Source organism: Triturus cristatus, chromosome 6, assembly GCF_964204655.1.
Source record: "Triturus cristatus chromosome 6, aTriCri1.1, whole genome shotgun sequence".
NCBI classification, from domain to species: domain Eukaryota; kingdom Metazoa; phylum Chordata; class Amphibia; order Caudata; family Salamandridae; genus Triturus; species Triturus cristatus.
In genome coordinates this window covers 771317760-771336198 of record NC_140589.1, presented here as the reverse complement: position 1 = coordinate 771336198, position 18439 = coordinate 771317760, and the positions used below count along the sequence as shown (strand labels likewise).

Here is an 18439-nt window from a genome sequence, read left to right as displayed (position 1 = left end):
TTTAATTGTATTATTGGGCCTTTTAGATTAATTGATATATATATTGACATGCCACCTTTTGAGTGACCGTACCTGCTGTCCCTCAGTGCTGGTTTCCATAGGTCGATATAACCAGTGACGGGGTAGCCTTGTGAAGCCCAAGTTTCCTGCAGAGCTATTACAGCGTGCTTACAAATAAAAGAATACGTTTCTGGGTTCCTAATTTTCTGTTGGAGTCCGCTGATGTTCCAAGAGCAGATTAAGAAGGTGAGATCTGCTTGCGGGTTGTGCCCCATTGCCGATAGGGATGATTGAGTGCTTGTGTTTTCCAAAAGGGTGAGAGTTTGACAAATAGGCTCTGCACCTTGAGGTCATTCTGCTCTTTTTGATGATAAAATAGCTGGGAGCCAACTCCAGCCTTGATGAGAATCATCGTTAGAGACCACATTTGACGTCAGATTGTCACATGCTTCAGGTCCTGACGCATTTTTTAGAATCGAAAATGGTCTGAGACGGGGCTCGGATTGTAGGGTTCCAGCTCTTTTAGGTGGCGTTTGCTGGTTTAATAAAGCTGGGGGGGTACCCTGGGGTGGAATATGGATAAACTCGGATGTCTTCAGCAGAGTCCCCAACAGAGAGCCTATTAACACAGAGGAAAATTAAAGGTCTACCAAAAGATCTTAGTAAGCAAATAAATACATTTCTTCTTGGGTAGAAGTTGTTGTATAGATTGTTTTATCAACGGCGAGTCAATGCAATGATGGCATGCCAATGATGCCAATGATGGCATGGTACGGACAGCTACAACCACAGCGACTTACAGCAATAAAGTAAGGAGTTCTTACAAGAGCTGCACATCAGCATCTGGCAAGAAAACTTTGATAATGACTTTTTTGAGAAAATATCACCTTGGTCTCATTCTTCTGACCTAAGTCACTAACGGGACCCCGTAGACTTTACAGTGGATCTTGCAGCCTTGGCAAGCATGCTAGAAGACATAAAATGTATCTTAAAGCTGCTGTCTAAACAAAACTATGAATGCCATGGATGGGGGACAAAACAATTATTGAAATTTCTTCACAGTCTCTCTCACAGTATGTTGGCCGAGATCAACCTCTCATCTAAGGCAGTGGGAAGGAAACAAAAGAGCAGGAGCGTCGCTAGCAGCCCTCGTGCGCATGGCTCCCGCGCCCTCAACACTGATACACAGACCCCCAAGATAGCCACTCCCTTGACGATGTCAAATACTATCACCGCTATTGCTCAGATTCATATCGCCGTAGTGCAAGAAGGTGCCTTTCATTTTCAGGGCTCTCGTGGAGGTAACTTAGAGTCAGCAGAGACAGCTGGCATTGAGTGGGAACAAAGGTACCAGACCCCACATCGTGTTCTCCACGGAGCCACCCACTTCACTGAAGACTTGAGATTATGAATCAACGGGTTTGCCCTAATCCTCCTCCAACATCTGGGCAAGAGGACATCAAACTATACTTAAACAGTGATGTTGAGGAATCAATATGAGGAGATTATCAATAGGACACAACAAATTAAATCCTATTCTATGGTGCACAGTCCCTTTCTATTTGCACTTATTCACATTACGACACATCCCAACTCTGATTCCATTGGGAACAATTAGTAAATCCTTTTAATTGTTCTCTTGTTTTTATCGACACAAAGAAAGTACACAAATGATATCAGTATAATACAACAACAAAAAACAATACATTAATACAATAGCCCACAACACTAAACATCAACAAAAGACAATTACATACATTAAACTGTACATAATAATACATGTAATCATAGGCTCCTTCCTACCCCAAATTAAGAGATTTGTGTTTGCTACATAACTATGAGCAATACAACTACGAGGTTATCCTATACACACAAGAGGTCAATACATTCAACACTGAATTAAATCCAAATTGGGTATATCAAATTTTCCTAAGAACACCTTTTTTATTCGTTGGACTCCTCTTTATTCATGCAGTCGATGCATTTCGGCCCTTTTTTCTGGGCCTCATCAGGACAAGGGTACAAGGAAAACACCAATAAGGAATGAACCAAACCAAATATTGGTTCCCTACACCTGCATGTCATCAATGTGCTGATGAATTACAACAACTTCTTAGAAAGTGAAAAATTCCAAGTGTGTGTGTCAATTCAGTTCCCAAAGTGACTGCACACTGACATCACATACAACACCTCAAAAGAATATACAAAAGTCAACACAGCATGCTTCCCAAGTGCAAAAATGAACCCTTTATTCATAATATGTGCTTGTAAGTCAACCACTAGTGTTGACACTCAAGAAATATGAAAAAAAGAAGAAAAGGACAGTAAAGTAGTACACCAACACAAATTGCTCACAAGAAAAGATGTAAAATCACCTCGATTTACCCATGTGTCTATTAGAGACTATGCTGCATAAGCTGCTACTCAATTACGACAGGCAAAGGGAGGTAATTGACTTACATCGCCCGAGTGGGGCAGTGCTGGGCATCAGTGTCCAGTCCTCATTAATGGGGCACTCTCCGCAGGGATGCAACAGTACTTGTTCTCAAAGTTCAATTGGGTAGAGAACTGTGGACGGAACAAGAATACTTCCATCACCTTTCCAGGTCAAATGCAAAAATATTGTATCGAACTAGCTATCCAAGCCACAGAGGGAGGTAAAAAAACATGCCCACTAAATACCTGTCACTTCGTTGTTGTGAATATGAAGCCTCCAACATAATCTGCGCTCAAACAGAGGTCATCTGCGGTTTATTACACTTAAAGTTCCTTTAAAAAGCCTTAAAAGACCGCCCGAAGGTCCGTAACTGATCACCTCCTACCTCACGACTTGTAACGAGTGTCTTAGGGCAGCCAGCAACACTCAACGCTGTCACACACTGTCATGTTGGCCACACAGCGTGCTATAGACTACGTGCCTGATCAAATGGCGGTCACGTGCCGCTCAAGGTCATGGAAGTAGAAAGGGCACTACTTATTACGAGAGCCCCACTCAATGGGTCATTTACGGCTCTAATGTTCACAGTGCTCCGCAACCTGACTTCTTCCAGAAAAATAAACGATATAACCAATACCCGTTATAATTAAAAAATAGAAAAAAAAAAAAATCATAATTAAAAACCGGCGCACAAAATCACCCAATTTACCCATGTGAATCAAACCCACCAGGCTCATCAGCACATTGAAAACCAGGGTCAGCCTGTTTTTGCCATACCCTAGGCTCAGAACACAACATGTATGTGTACATAGTGTTATGACATGTTACAAACAATTATTACAGAGAAAGAACTTTATCACAAATGCATCATAACATGGACTTATTATTTCAATGCCTAAACAAATTATATAGTGACATTAATCGGAGTACAGATTCACAAAGGCATGCAACTGACGGCTGCTTACTCATTACGCTAGGTCCTTATTCCGTTGTTGGGACAAAAATCCACCACCTGGGGATACCTTTGGTCCTCATCTTGAAGCTAAGGAGTGTGATGTGTTCTCAACCTTTTAGTGTACACCCATTAGTTAAGATGTGTGCCCTGATACAGGTCATAACAAGGCCCAAAGTTTGTCATGATCGATAAGCCCCTGTACAGCCGTTCTATATTTCTCGATCATTCGTGCCTCAAGAATGTTGAAGGTCACCTGTAGGTTTGCCCTATCAGTATTCTTAACCACCATCAACACTGACCACTCGATGTCAGTCTCATCATGATTATATTGCTGATAATGGTGTACCAGCTGTGCATCCTGTGTGTTATATCGTAGACTTGATTTATGATGCAAAATGCGCATTTTAACAGATTGGGTTGTCTGTCCTATGTACACTTTTTCACACGGACATTTCAAGCAATAAATCACATTTTTTTGTGTTACAATTTGAGAAACAATATTGTACATGTTTCTTACCATTAAGCATAATGGATTTAGAATAATTTGTCATGGGGCAAGCTATACAGTTATTGCACTTAAAATGCCCAATCAATGGTGAAAGTCCCATCATCCCTCATTTATCCTTTCTGGTTTGTGATGGTCGTATTGCTTTGACCAAGTGTTGTCGGAGGTTCTTTCCTTTGCGGAAAGAGAGCATCCATTTCGGAATACTTAAATGGCTCACCAACCTCCAATTGCGCAAAATTATCTTTTTAATTCTGCGTGGCTGGCATGCCCGTGTGTGACAGCGTTGAGTGTTGCCGGCTGCCCTAAGACACTCGTTACAAGTCTTGAGGTAGGAGGTGATCTTCAGGGCTATCTTTTAAGGTTTTTTAAAGGACCTTTAAGTTTAATAAACTGTGGATGTCCTGGGTTTGTTTTTTATAGCACACCAAGGGTACATGCGGTGACTCTTCTTCTGAGCCCGTTTAGATTTGACGCTTTGTGCGCAGATTATGTTGGAAGCTTCATATTCATAACAACAAAGTGACAGGTATTTAGTGGGCATGTTTCTTTACCCTCCTTTGTGGTTCGGATACCTAGTTCGATACAATATTTTCGTATTTGACCTGTAAAGGTGATGGAAGTATTATTGCTCCCTCCAAAGTTCTCCACCCAATTGAACTTTGAAAACAAGTAGTGTTGCACCCCTGTGGAGAGTGCCCCATTAATGAGGACTGGACACTGATGTCCAGCACTGCCCCACTCGGGCGATGTAAGTGAATTACCTCCCTTTGCCTGCCGTAATTGAGCAGCAGCTAATGTCGGATAGTCTCTAATAAACACATGGGTAAATAGTGGTGATTTTTCATCTTTTCTTGTGAGCAATTTGTGTTGGTGTACAACTTTACCGTCCTTTTATTCTTTTTTTGACGTTTTCTCAAGTGTCGTCAATAGTGGTTGACTTACCGGCAAATATTATGAATAAAGGGGCATTTTTAGGTCTCGCCTAGCGCAGTGCGCTTGCCCTGCTCTAGGAGATGGCCTCTTGTAATCACTGCAGACATTCAGAAAGCTTTCTGAAAGCTTGTACATCTGCTTGTCAAATCTATTGGCCTTTGCGTGTGGCTTTCAAAAATTGAAAGCCCGCAATTGGCCAAAGGTGGGTGCATGTCCCGCCTTCTCTCTAAACGTTGACTCCCATAGCCCAGGGGACTCGGGAGCGAGCAGCAGCGCATACTTTACATTCCTTGCAGTGCCCGTGCACAACACGCGGTCTTGTTTATTTACTAGAGCGCGATAATGCCTTCCTGCACAGAACACCCGTCCCACATCCCAAACATCAACCAGAGCGATGCCGTGGTTGGTTTCACTTTCTTTAATCACCGTGGCTCCCCTCCCATGTCCCAAACAGCATCAAGCAGCAATCGCTCCGGTGGCTTATTTATTTATTTAGTAGAGCGCCGTAATGCCTTTCTGCAAAAAACACCCCTCCCACCTCCCAAACATCGGCCAGAGCAATGCCGTGGCTGGTTTCACTTTCTTAAATCACTGTGGCTTCCCTTCCATGTCCCAAACAGCATCCAGCAGCAATCACGCCGGTGGCTTTTTTATTTATTTATTTAGTAGAGCGCCGTAATGCCTTTCGTCCCAAAGGCGAGACCTGTTGGCTATGCCAATGCTTGTTGCACTCGGGAGGCATGCAGTGTTGACTTTTGTATACTCTTTGGAGGTGTTGTATGTGATGTGAGGGTGTAGTAACTTTGGGAACTGGATTGACACACCCATACTTGGAATTTTTCACTTTCTAAGACGTTGTTGTAATTCATCAGCACATTGATGACATGCAGGTGTAGGCAACTGATATTTAGTTTGGTTCATTCCTTATAGGTCTTTTCCTTGTACCCTTGTCCTGATGAGGCCCTGATAAAAAGGGTCGAAACGCGTCGACTGCATGAATAAAGAGGAGTCCAATGAATAAAAAATGTTTTGTTAGGAAAATTTGATATACGTTATGTGGATTGATTCAGAGGTGAATGTATAGACCTCTTGTGTGTATAGGATTACCTCGTAGTTGGTTTGCTCGTAGTTATGTAGCAAACACAAATCTCTTAATTTGGGGTAGGAAGAAGCATTTGATTACATGTATTATAATGTACAATTTAATGTATGTAATTGTCTTTTGTTGATGTTTAGTGTTGTATTGTATTAATGTATTGTATTTCTTGTTGTGTTAGACTGATATAGTTTGTGTACTTTCTTTGTGTTGACAAGAACAAGAAAACAATTAAAAGAATTTACTAAATGTTCCTATTAGAATCAGAGTTGGTATGTGCTGTAATGTGAATAAGTGCAAATAGAAAGGGATTGTGTACCATAGAATAGGATTTCATTTGTTGTGTCCTATTGATAATCTCATTATGTTGATTCCTCCACATCACTGTTTATGTATAGTTTGATCACTTCAATGAGGACTACAACTGTAATATAAATGATGCAGATATCCAGCAACAAAATATCCAGTCATTACCTCCACAGGACCAAAGTCTCATAGGGAGTCCAGGTGACCAGAAAAGGTCAGTGCCGCTCACCTTCCAAACCCATATTGAGCAGAGTAATCTACTAGCTTCAGTAAACGCTACTTTAGTTGCTACAGTAAACTCACTAACCTGCTAATACAAGCCCTAGCCATATTGATAGCCAAGATGGAGGCCAAACTCGGCACTCTGGAAGAGGGGGTGCAAGGCTGCAGCTCAATTAAAAAATTCAAAACTTTGTGTGCTTGCCATCTGATAGCTACAAAACTATGTACCTTGCCGGAGGGCCAACACTCCATGATCTTGGACCTGAAAATGGCCTTCCAGTCCTCAGTTAAAACCAGTTTTCAACCATGTCATCATACACTAACAAATACTGGAAACTTGTCCTTCGAGACAAGAGCTAATCATGAAAACGATCAAATAGGCAAAGCAGCGACGGCCTTGTAACCTTGCAAGGCTGCACTACAACAGAATCAACTAAGTATCTCCCCTGTTATCTTTGTGGAAGATGTTAATAAGGTAGCCCTCCAAGCTTATACAGTGTCTGACTTGGAATCTTTGGAAATAATTCTACCAAGAACTAACAACCGCAAAACTGACCTCACGGAGGATCGATGGACCATAGCTCTTTCAAAGACATCAAAAACGCTAAAATGGCAGAAAATAAAGCAGCAGATGACCGACTCTTGGCTCAACACTCAAACGAACAAAGGGCATCAGAAAACAAATCATCTGGCGTATATTCCATTTTCAAGGAAAGGGCAATAGAGAAGAAGGAAACTGAACTCCCGACAGCAATTCAATCTCTTGGACCTCTGCCATTAGCAATCTCTTCACTCAATCATGGCATGAGTTTTTCCATTGTCCAAAGTGCCTCAGCATCTTTTTCCATGCCTTGCCCTCACTTAAAGATCATACAACAATCATGCCCAAAAACGTGACTATCCAGGAATGCTGTTGAACTTCAGTACAGCTGCGCAAAAAAAAGAAAATAACACAAGAAAAGGCGGCTTTGCGTGGTAGACTCAGTGGAGTCTCACCCGATCAAGACAGGGCTGCCCAACTTATTAATGACTGTCCGCTCAGTAAACCCTTAGGTGACACCAGCCCAACAAAGCTGGTGTTTACACCACAATATCCATCAGAGGTGAATCATGATGTCATCTGGCGGGCTCTCTATATATCTTGATATTGGCTTGGAACTAAAAGTAAAGGAAATCCCAGTCCTGGATGAAATGCTATAACTGAATATGCTGGAAGGTTTCAAAGCAAATGATTCCCGAATAAGAAGTTTGCTCATTTATCTCTATTTTAACTACTTTGGTTCTGAGTGAACGGAAAGTTTGACTCAGCTAAATGAAAAGCTTGACATAGTGCTATGCGACCATGCCAACTATGATATTATAATCTGCGGGGGTTTCATCCTGCATCGACTGGGAGCAACCTCAACTGGCTGCCTCTTTGTGAACTCTCCAACTGACTTGTTCCAAAGTTTTCAAAACAAACTTGGGCTCGAGTCCATTCAGTATGTATTCGAAAATTCATCTGTGGTATCAAAATTCCCCAAAACATTCTAGGGGATAAGCACTGTTGACTACGTGTTTCCTCAGACAAAATCTTTGAGTACTTGGAGAGTTTTGAAGTCCATTCATCACAAGAGAGTGATCGTCCCTCACTTCTCACAGTGCTGAATCTCCGTTCATCCAAGCATTAATGTCAGAGAATGATGGACACCTCAGAAGGTGATGAAATTGTACATTTAATTCAAAGAATAAAATGGGGCCTTGTCGCCTCGCAAAAACTCAGTCAAGAATTCTACCAACGGCCTGTCCCTCATGACCTAAAATGGCAAATATCTGCTGGCCAATTGGGAGTCTATCATCAAGGAAATTCATATAATTCAAGACTCTACACCATCCCTCTTCAGGCTCTCCACTAAAAACTTTCAAAAGAAATGCCATATAATGGAAAGTAAGTGGAATATCTGCAGGTTGGGGAAATAAAAGCAAAAACACAAAACTTGCAAATTGAAACAGTGGCCCTGTCAAGGTTTCCGGACTTAACAAAACAACATAAGCAATTTGTTTGGTCAATAAATGTAAACAGAGGGACAAAGAGTGGCTACATATATACTCATTGATGTGCAGATGCAGTCAGGCTGACCTATGAAAATATATTAAAAACAAAATGTGCCAGGAAACCACTAGTATTAATGCAATTGATGAATCCTTGTGTGCGCATAATGTAATCAAGCTGTGTGTAGCGAAAAGAGCAAATGTCTCCTTGCCAAGCAAAGCATGTGCATCAGCTGACAGCCTAGACTGCGAACTAATGTACACAAACTGTTCAAAGAATCTTGAGTAAAACTAGTGCAACTGGTGCTCCTGGCCCAAATGGGATCCCAGCTTAAGTCTTTAAGCATGACGTTGACCTGTAGTCTACAATGCTCTTTCTCCAGTACCATACATGTTTAGTTACCAGTCCGGTACCGGTGAGGTGAAGGGGCTCAATTTTTCATCCACTATTCAAGAGAGGAGAATCCAGCTAACTATCACCTAATCGTCCTTCTTGATATTGAAGCCAAACCGTATGCTACTGCCCGCTTGGGCTGTGACCAATGAGATTGTTCCATTCTGCCAAACTAGCTTTAGTTCGTCCTCTTCGACCTCAGACAATATAGTTGCACTTTCTTACTTAATGCCCTTATCATGACTACAGTGGTGGATTCTGCCTGGCTTAGGTGCATACCCTAGCCCGTCAGAATACCCATTAATGACATTGGTTGGCAGCGGTGAGGATAGGACTTGTTTGCACTTGACCTATAGTGATTGGTGTACACTACTACCATATCGCAAACCATTACGCACCACATACTGTTTTTCCCTGTTTGCTTCTGGATGTACTGTTGAGAACTGGGACTCTGTTTATTTGTTATACATTTGAGGCCTTGACAAAATGGAAATCAGCTTTTGGCACTTGTACTTCTACATGATGAAGGAGCTACAAGTCTTTTGCAAGGAGAGAGTGTTGCCTATGAACAGGAGATCCACAAGGCGGGATCTTGAGGCAGCCCTGTTTTGTAATAAGGAAACACTATGGGTAGCAGCACTAGCAGATGATTCTGAGGAGGAGTCTGAGGGGGAGGATCCCCAGCCAGAGTACCAGGAGGGTAGTGGCCCTAAGAAGGAAACATTGTGGGAAATGTTGGGAAGGGTAGGATCCAAGCTGGTGGAAAAGGAAAACTTGTTAATTCTAAATCCCCTATCTTTGTGCATGCAGCCCCTTGCGCTACACACTACCTTATGGAGACAGGTAAACCACATTATCTCAAGATCTTAAATTTGGAAAAATCCAATAACCAAACCATTCAATAATAAAGCAAATCCTTTCTAAAACAAAAATATAACAAGTAAGAATAGTACATGAAAACAACAGTGATCAATCCAACCAATTGTGCCCCAAATCAGCATTGTAATAAAAAGCTTCACAAATATCATACCAATCCATCTCACAATCCAGAAACTTCAAAACATGCCATAGACACATTAAATGCAAAAACAACAATTGATGGACAGAATGCAGAACAATGTCATACATTCACCCCAGTACAGAGATCTGGGCCTAAATCCATCGTTTTTTTGCTCACCATGCCGTTCCAGTTTGAACCCAGCCATATGCAAATCAGTCTTGACCCTGTGTCTCATGGGAACAGTTCAGCCCGAACTGCCAAGCCAGGTCCTCCCTGGACTGGAAACAAGCATCCTAGGACCGGTTTCGGGGTTTCACCCCTCTTCAGCCAGAATAGCTTGATTCCAGTGGCATGGAGAGCAAGGGACCCACGTCTGGGCATACCCTTCCCACTCGGGGTGGCAAATGCAAAAACAACAATTGATGGACAGAATGCAGAACAATGTCATACATTCACCCCAGTACAGAGATCTGGGCCTAAATCCATCGTTTTTTTGCTCACTATGCCGTTCCAGTTTGAACCCAGCCATATGCAAATCAGTCTTGACCCTGTGCCTCATGGGAACAGTCCAGCCCGAACTGCCAAGCCAGGTCCTCCCTGGACTGGAAACAAGTATCCTAGGACCGGTTTCGGGGTTTCACCCCTCTTCAGCCAGGATAGCTTGATTCCAGTGGCATGGAGAGCAAGGGACCCACGTCTGGGCATACCCTTCCCACTCTGGGTGACAAATGCAAAAACAACAATTGATGGACAGAATGCAGAACAATGTCATACATTCACCCCAGTACAGAGATCTGGGCCTAAATACATCGTTTTTTTGCTCACCATGCCGTTCCAGTTTGAACCCAGCCATATGCAAATCAGTCTTGACCCTGTGCCTCATGGGAACATTAAACATTAAAAGCACGCACAACTTACAGCATAATTACGCCCTTTTCATCCTTCCCAATCATTTAGGAACAGCACTGTAAGTCAGACTTCTCCTTAGAATATGGACACCCGGAATTCTACCAGACAATACACTATCTAACCGGACTGGACATATGTGGTAAAAAGGAACCTAAAAGAGTTTCTTGGTAAAAGGAGGCACACTTGACATGAAACTATCTCTGCTACCAAAATTTATGGGAGCAAAACTGTACCCCAATAATTTAGACACCCCAAAATTATACTTTGTTAAACCTCAGTTTCTTGAGACAGTGTGTCCCAGTGTTAAGGCACCCACCCGAACATCAATTTAACAACAATTTTAAAAATAATGCACCCCACTCAATAACTGAATTCTAAATCAATAGAAAGTTAAAGGGATTTATTCTAAAATTCAAAGTAAGCGATACAGAAAAGTGCCATGAAAGCTTCCAGAAGCCGAGCTATACAGAGTGGGTAAAAGTCAGAAGAAGTCCAATGAGCAGCAAAATCAAAAAATAATCGGACAGCCTCCCAGCCTCTTCTGGTTTGCCTCCAAAATCGAGTTTTTTTTTTTTACATAATTTGTGCATAGAATATGAGAAATGTTTTTGCAGTTGCATCATGGTATGAGCAAAAGTATGATTTCTTTAAAAAATCAGAACAGAAGAAAAATAGACGTCATTACCTTAACACATAAGCACCATCCCAATTCTGTGAATAATTATTCAGCCCTCTTTATACTAGTATCATTCACAGATGTTCAAACAAATATGATACATTTAACAATAGAAAATTCTCTGAGTGAATAAGTCCAGTGAAGGGAAAGATGATGTGTGTACTTGTTTCAACTTGCATCCGCCCCATGAAAAATTTATCACTGATAAGGCAAGTATTGCAGAGGAAATAAACCATTATGGCAGCAGGTTGACTGTGTTCTGCAAAGCCTGTGATGAGAGGATGTGTGCATTGAAAGAAGCAGGAGTGAGTGACAGAGATGACATCCATCTTTTTCACAATGGAGATTTATAAAGATATGTTGTCTAACTGAAACACATTAATGACTTCAACTCTATACTTCATAAGAAATTAGTATGAAGTGCAATTGAGCGAATTCAGTCTATATACATAGAATCGTGTGTGGAAATGCATAGTACATGTTAATATTGATGTGCAAAATATAAATCCGATACAAATGTCTACAGCTGTCATTTTGATCAGAAGTCTACATTTTACACTGCTTTTGTTATTAGATTGCAATAATGGTTCAACAGGCCTCCAGAAATCTACTTGCCCACTCGCTTTGGAGAGCCAGATTTCATCAGGGCCTGCATGGCCCGTTCTGGCGAGCTGACAAATAACATGTGTTCTGTTCAACCACAAGTGAATGAGCAATAAAGATGCCTTTAAATCTTGTTTTCAGCTTGTCACATTTGCTCTGCATTCAGAGACAGAGGTCTTCTTACATTTACTTTTCTTTCTCGACTGCGAAATGAAAGGATTGCGTGTAAGATGAAAGGCTGTAAGATGTAAGGCTTTTTACTAACACATTTAAATAGCTAATAAGTCAACTGCACAAACATTTCAAAATATATTTCAATAGTTATCAAAGCACATATCAGTACTTCTGTGTGGTGAAAAACATATCTTTACAGGATGAAAACATCAGAACATTTTACTTTGTGATGTGCAAATGATAAATGTTTTTGCTAGAACCCAACTTTCAAATATTGTTTATTCGCTATATGTTTGTATCAAGTAAAACTACATGTTAGTGGGAAAGTCTGTGGCCATTTCAATGGGAAATGTTCCTGTCCCACCCTGAAGACAATGCTAGTTAGGGATCATGTGTACCCTATATGTGGGCCACATTCATATTATACATGGAGCAAATGTTTATTCTATTAAATCAAAAGGAGTTTTTTGGTACAGCAGAAATACTGACCTTTCATATTTGAAGGTGCTTTCTTATGTGATGATGATGAAAAGGGTGGCTCCATAAAATAAAATATTTGCCTACGATCCCACAATTTGAGACTGGTTTACGGGTCAAGCACATTACATTTAGGTTGAGTAGATTATTCTAGTTACTAGATCTACAGGCCTGTTAAAAGCTCAAATATTTCCTGGCTAAGAAGTATAATAAAGCCTATTAAAATGAATCAAGTATGTAGTTTCTGTTTTTTGTAAGTGGAAACCAGATCAGGTTCCTTCTGTAGAATTTGTCCTTTTTTTAAAAATAAATTGATGTCTCATATTGTCTGCATATAATTAAAGTTCACATAATGATGTGCAGCAATATGATTGCAGATTGCATATAATTAAGATACAAAATATTTAGGACACAACCAATAGTGGAATAAATATACATTGAAAAGAGGATATCACATCTTGCTTTTTAGTTTTTTAATGTGCACAATGCCGATGTAAATCAGCAATGAACTCGGAGTTTTGATCTATGTGCCATTTAAATTATGTTTTCTTTCAGAACCAAACCCACCCATTGATGAGGTGATACAAAAAATGGGTGTTGTCCAAAGACTTGTGACGTTTCTTGAAAGGAAGGACAATCCCACTCTACAGGTGAGTAGCCCTATTGTGAGATGGTGGTGTTGAATGAATACATTTAAATGGTACATTTTATGTTTAATGTGAAATCCAGAGGCCCATGTCCAATCGTGGGTGGAGTAGTGGGTTAAGGAACCTTTGTCCTTAGCCCGCAAATGGGCACAAGAGAAGTGGGGCATGATGCTTTCAAGTCTAGATCTTGTTTTATGCCATGACAGTTTAGTTTTCATACCTGCTTAAGTAGCACTACTCGACAAAATACATCTTTTATTCTTACCCCAGTTCCAGAATAATATGAAGTAGAAAGAATTTAACAATTACGCTTGTATGTTTTAAATGATCAAAAGGTTGAATCAAGTATTTGGGAGACATCCCTGAAAGATGTTTGAAAAGGAAATATAAATTGTGCAATTATAATGCATCTATGGCCTGAGCAACTTACAGAATGTAAATGGTTCTGTTCTTAATAGCTGTTGCTTGATTTGTTGATCAAAGATATTTCATTTCAAACACAACATATCTCAGGTAATTCTAAAGGTAATTGAGGAAAAAATCAAATGTTAAGTGTGAGGAAATTTTTGATACAATTGACCTTTTATACAAGAAATGGCACAGGCAGTAGGCACATCTTTATTAAAAGTGAAAATTATTTTCCATTAATCGACAGGGTTGTATGTGGTGGAGTGGATTTGTGAGAAGGTGTATGTAAAAATGAGTCAATGGTTTTATCAGTGTATCGGAACTGGATGGATGGATGAGAGTGCAGAAATGGTTGGATGAGTGGATGGATGCGTGAATGGGTGAGTAAGTAGATATTCAATGCACAGTATGTGAATTGATGAATGAATGAATGATTGAGACATGTAAGAAATGTTTACATAGCAAGGGGGCAGAGGAAAATATGGCAAATGTATTAAAATGTGAAGCAAGCGTATCCAGAGATAAGTGATGTGGAGAGCAAAACAGTCAGTCTGACCATAGAGTTAAAACGTTCACTTTGAGCGGAAAGGTATTGGAATGTTCTGTTAACATCCACAGTAAAATATGAAAAAAGTAAAGATGCCATAGCCTGGAACAAAAGGATCAGTGATGCCATGTTGTACCACCTCGGAGTGCCATATTGAATTTAATAACATTGACTGCTGTTATGTATTTTCAGTGTTCTGTCCTTCTTTCTCAGATGACCCTTATTAGCTTATGCAACTGTTAATTAGTATCAAGGATACAATTCATCCAAAATTCAGTGTACAAATTGGCCTCGGCACTGCACCATGCCTGGACGTTTTACATTTCAGTTGTTTCTGGGTATCTCCAGGTTTCCAATGTGGTATACTTCAAAAAGGTCCCCAGCTGGCTCACCTTCTGTGCAGTCCTGGATGCTTGTCATCCTTCTCCGGCACTGCCAGGTTGATTATTGGGCAGAGGCATGCATGAAATCCAGCCCCTCCTACTACATACCGACCTCCATACCGACCTCCCAGGTACTGCATTGCCGTCTGTGTTCTGTAACTCGGGGGCCTGATTTAGAGTTTGGTGGATTGGATACTCCATCACAAGCAAGACGGATGTCCCATCCACCTTATTGCCATAGGAAATAATGTACGTGAAATATAGCAGACAGGGTGTCTGGCACGTTTGTAACTGAGTATCCCTTACCCTGAAGTCGTATTCAGGCCCTCAGTCTGCCATTCTCTGTGTCCAGAAGTACCAGGACCTCTGCGCGTGGGCTGTGCCGCAACCTTCTTCGGCAGCTTGTCACTGCCCCCATCTACCAACAGAGCTAAGATTTGTCACTGGTATCATGTCACAGTGGATTTTGGCACTGGGGAGCACCACCGACGCTGCACAGTCACCTTCCATTAGAAGCTGTATGCAGGGACTGAGGCCATGCTTTCAGCCTCACTCAGCAGGTGTAGGGACAGCTTGTGTGGTATCAGCAGTAAAGCAACGCAAAGGATCACATCACTGAGTGTCTGTTTCTATGTACGTGGAAAATCACTCCTGGTTCTGTAAGTGTGATAAAGGCAATCAATTAGTTTCAAAAGAATAGGACTGCTGACCTGCACAACTAGCGGTACCAGACTGGAAGTGCAGTCTTGTTAAAACCAGAATTAGAAACTGTCGGTCAGATTCACAAATACTGTTTTTTGAAATTCACAAAGGTAAGTTACTACTAGTACTTACTTACTAGTAAAAGTTCTACTAGTAAAATTACTAGTAGGACAGTAACCAGTAGAAACTTACCTTTGTGAATAACAAAAAGTATTAAACTTAGACCTAAGTCTAAGTTTACCTTTGTGAATTGGGCCCTGTCAGTCTTTCTAAATAACTGACATCAACCTTACACTGCATTTTTTTTCGGTGTAATAGTCAGAGCTTTCACTCTCTAGATTCAATAATTTGTAGCTGGGTGCCCCCATAAAAAATTGAGATTGATTATCATGCAACCTCCTAGAGGAAAAAATTTGAAAAGGGAAGGGAAGTGTCGTACGGCTTGTAATTTCTTAGTAAAAACTGTGCGTTTGTAGGACAACATTAAGTTTAATATTGTCAGAGACTGATTCTGAGTACACCATCAGTATATGTTGGCCATAGTCCTGTTAGCTCACAGCTGCCAGTTGTGTTTATTCTTAAAATAAAAGGGAAACTAAGCATACAAAGAGTCAAGTCTCATACATCGTTATAACATGGGCGACGATTGGGTGTACTCGCTCTTACTGAACGGTGAGTGTCTTACTTCCAGTTTTGTGTTCCATCATTGCTGCATTGCCTTCTTTCAAGTTGTTCCATCATGGCAGGCATCTATCCTTTCTGCCTGTTTTTCTTAGTTTTTTTCCTTGCAGAACCTATTTTGGTTCAATTACCGTGTGCATGACCGAAACATTATTACTAGCTGCCATTTTGCAAATGCCTGGCAGTTTCCAGCTTGAGGGTCAGGCATATTTCTGTTAATGGGAGTATCTACACTAGTTGAGGATTACTATTGGCGGGCATGTTGGATGTACCTGCATATGTTCTAAATGAGGGTCAGGCACACTGAACACTGGAAAATGCCAACGTGCACTGACAATTACTATTGGCGACCATTTTGAAAGTGCCTGATTGTGTCCCGCACGAAAGTCAGGTATCCCATTTTGGATGTTTATAACCTTTAATTCTGTTTAACACAGTTTATTGCAGCATTTGACTTATTTTTATCATCTGTATTTATGTTTTGTGTTCAATTCATTGTTGTCATGCAAGCATTTAAGCATCCACCACCATTTTTACAGTCCTCAGGCGAGCCTCCCATAGCTTGGAAGGATTGGTTCAGAGCCTTCAATGCTTTTCTAGGTGCTATTAATTGATTAAAACGAAGACCAGAGAGGTAAAGATGGATACTTGAATATTCTTTGGGCATGGAAGGTCAGGACATTTGTGCTCATCTACCACCTATTATGTCAGAAAATGCGGAGAAATTAGATGAATATGAGGAAGCAGTAAAGAGATTATGAAAAAATGTCTGCAAACCTCAGAATTTGCTTGTATGCAGATATTGTTTTTCAAGAGAACAGTCTGCTACAGGGTCAGTTGACATGTATGTGGCTTCATTGCATGTGTTAGCAGCCAAATGTGAATTTGGATCTTTTTGCTGATCTGTTGATTAGAGACCAACTGTATCCTTGGTGTTTTAATAAAAATACAAGAAAGATTGCTCACCTGCAAAAATCTACTTCTTGATGATACTGTTGATCTTGCTATTACAACTCCAGATTCTAAGAAGTTAACAAACGTTCTTAACAGATCTGATGAGTCTGTGTTAGTAGTCAAATGAAATAAAGTCAAATTACATCAAACATATTCATAGGAAGAAGGGTGGAAACAATATGTGTTATCGTTGTGGATCTAAGTTTCATATGGCTTCGCTCAAACAATGTTCTGCCATGAGCAAATAGTGCAATAAGTGAGAAAATACAAATAGTTTTGCCAGTGTGTGTTATATGACATCAAGTAACAGTACTGTCAATCTTGGTCAGGAAGATACTGACCAAGGATTAAATAAGGATCGGAATAATTTACTGTTATATGTCAGAGCGCGTGAAGATCAAGTTAGTTCCTAGTTCTAAGGACCCTGTTGAATTATTCACTCTTGGCAACACAGAAATGTCATTATTAACTGATACTGGGTCTGCAGTTACCATCATATCCAAAGAAACATTTGTTAACATGGAATTGAAAGACGTTTTACATCCACAGATGTAATTCCTCAAAGGTACAATGGTGTTAAAATTAATCTTGTGGAATAATTTTATACAGTAATGAGATTTAAAGGGCGAGAAGTAGAAGAGAAAATGTATGTCTCAAAATGTGGTCCAGACATTCTTTGTTTGCATCATTCGGGATGTTTGGGTATTGTCCTCCAACCAGGTTACTAACAAATCGTTTCGGAAAGTGAGTCTAAAATGAATTAAGCTGTTTGAATAAGGTTTTGGGAGAACAACCAGAAGTATTTAAAGAAGAACTTGGGAAGCTGAAAGATTTTAATCATATCAATAAATTAAAAGAAGGGAGTATTCCTGTCAAACATAAGTTTAGAGGTGTGCCTTTAAGCATCAGAGAAGAATTTGCTTATTGAACCAGCTTTGCAAAGAAGGAGTAATTGAACCTGTGGAATCCTCTTTACGGTTGTCTCGTATCGTTGTAACTCGCAAAAGAATAATGAGTTACGCATGTGTATTGCTCTCAGGAATTCGAACAATGCCATCTGGGTTGATGGTCATCCGCTGACAAAAGTTGATTAAATTATTATTACACTTCCTGGTGTGGATGTCTTTTCTAAACTGGATATGAGGTTTGCCTACCATCAGGTAGTTTAGGCACAAGAGTCCAGACATTAAACAGCATTTGTAACACCCAGTGTTTTTTTTCAATTTTGCAGAATGACTTTTGGACTTGCTTTTGTGGCAGATGTTCTTCAGAGAGTAATCAGTGATGTTTTGAATGATATTAGAGGTATTCTGTTTTTTTAGGATGACGTTCTAATTTATGGGAAAGGGTGCTGAGCATGTTGACATATTATGTACAGTCCTAGAGGTTTTGGAGG

The 18439-nt window shown here is 40.4% G+C and overlaps 1 protein-coding gene across 3 annotated transcripts in view; it reads left to right on the top strand.

Moving 5' to 3' along the window:
• KPNA5 (karyopherin subunit alpha 5) overlaps nt 1–18439 on the top strand; it is a 357927-nt gene that overhangs the window by 71748 nt on the left and 267740 nt on the right. For all 3 annotated transcript variants that reach the window (XM_085611310.1, XM_085611309.1, XM_085611311.1), the window contains exon 5: nt 13277–13371. In XM_085611310.1, coding sequence (XP_085467436.1) covers nt 13277–13371 — 95 coding nt within the window. The remainder of the gene's footprint in view (nt 1–13276; nt 13372–18439) is intronic.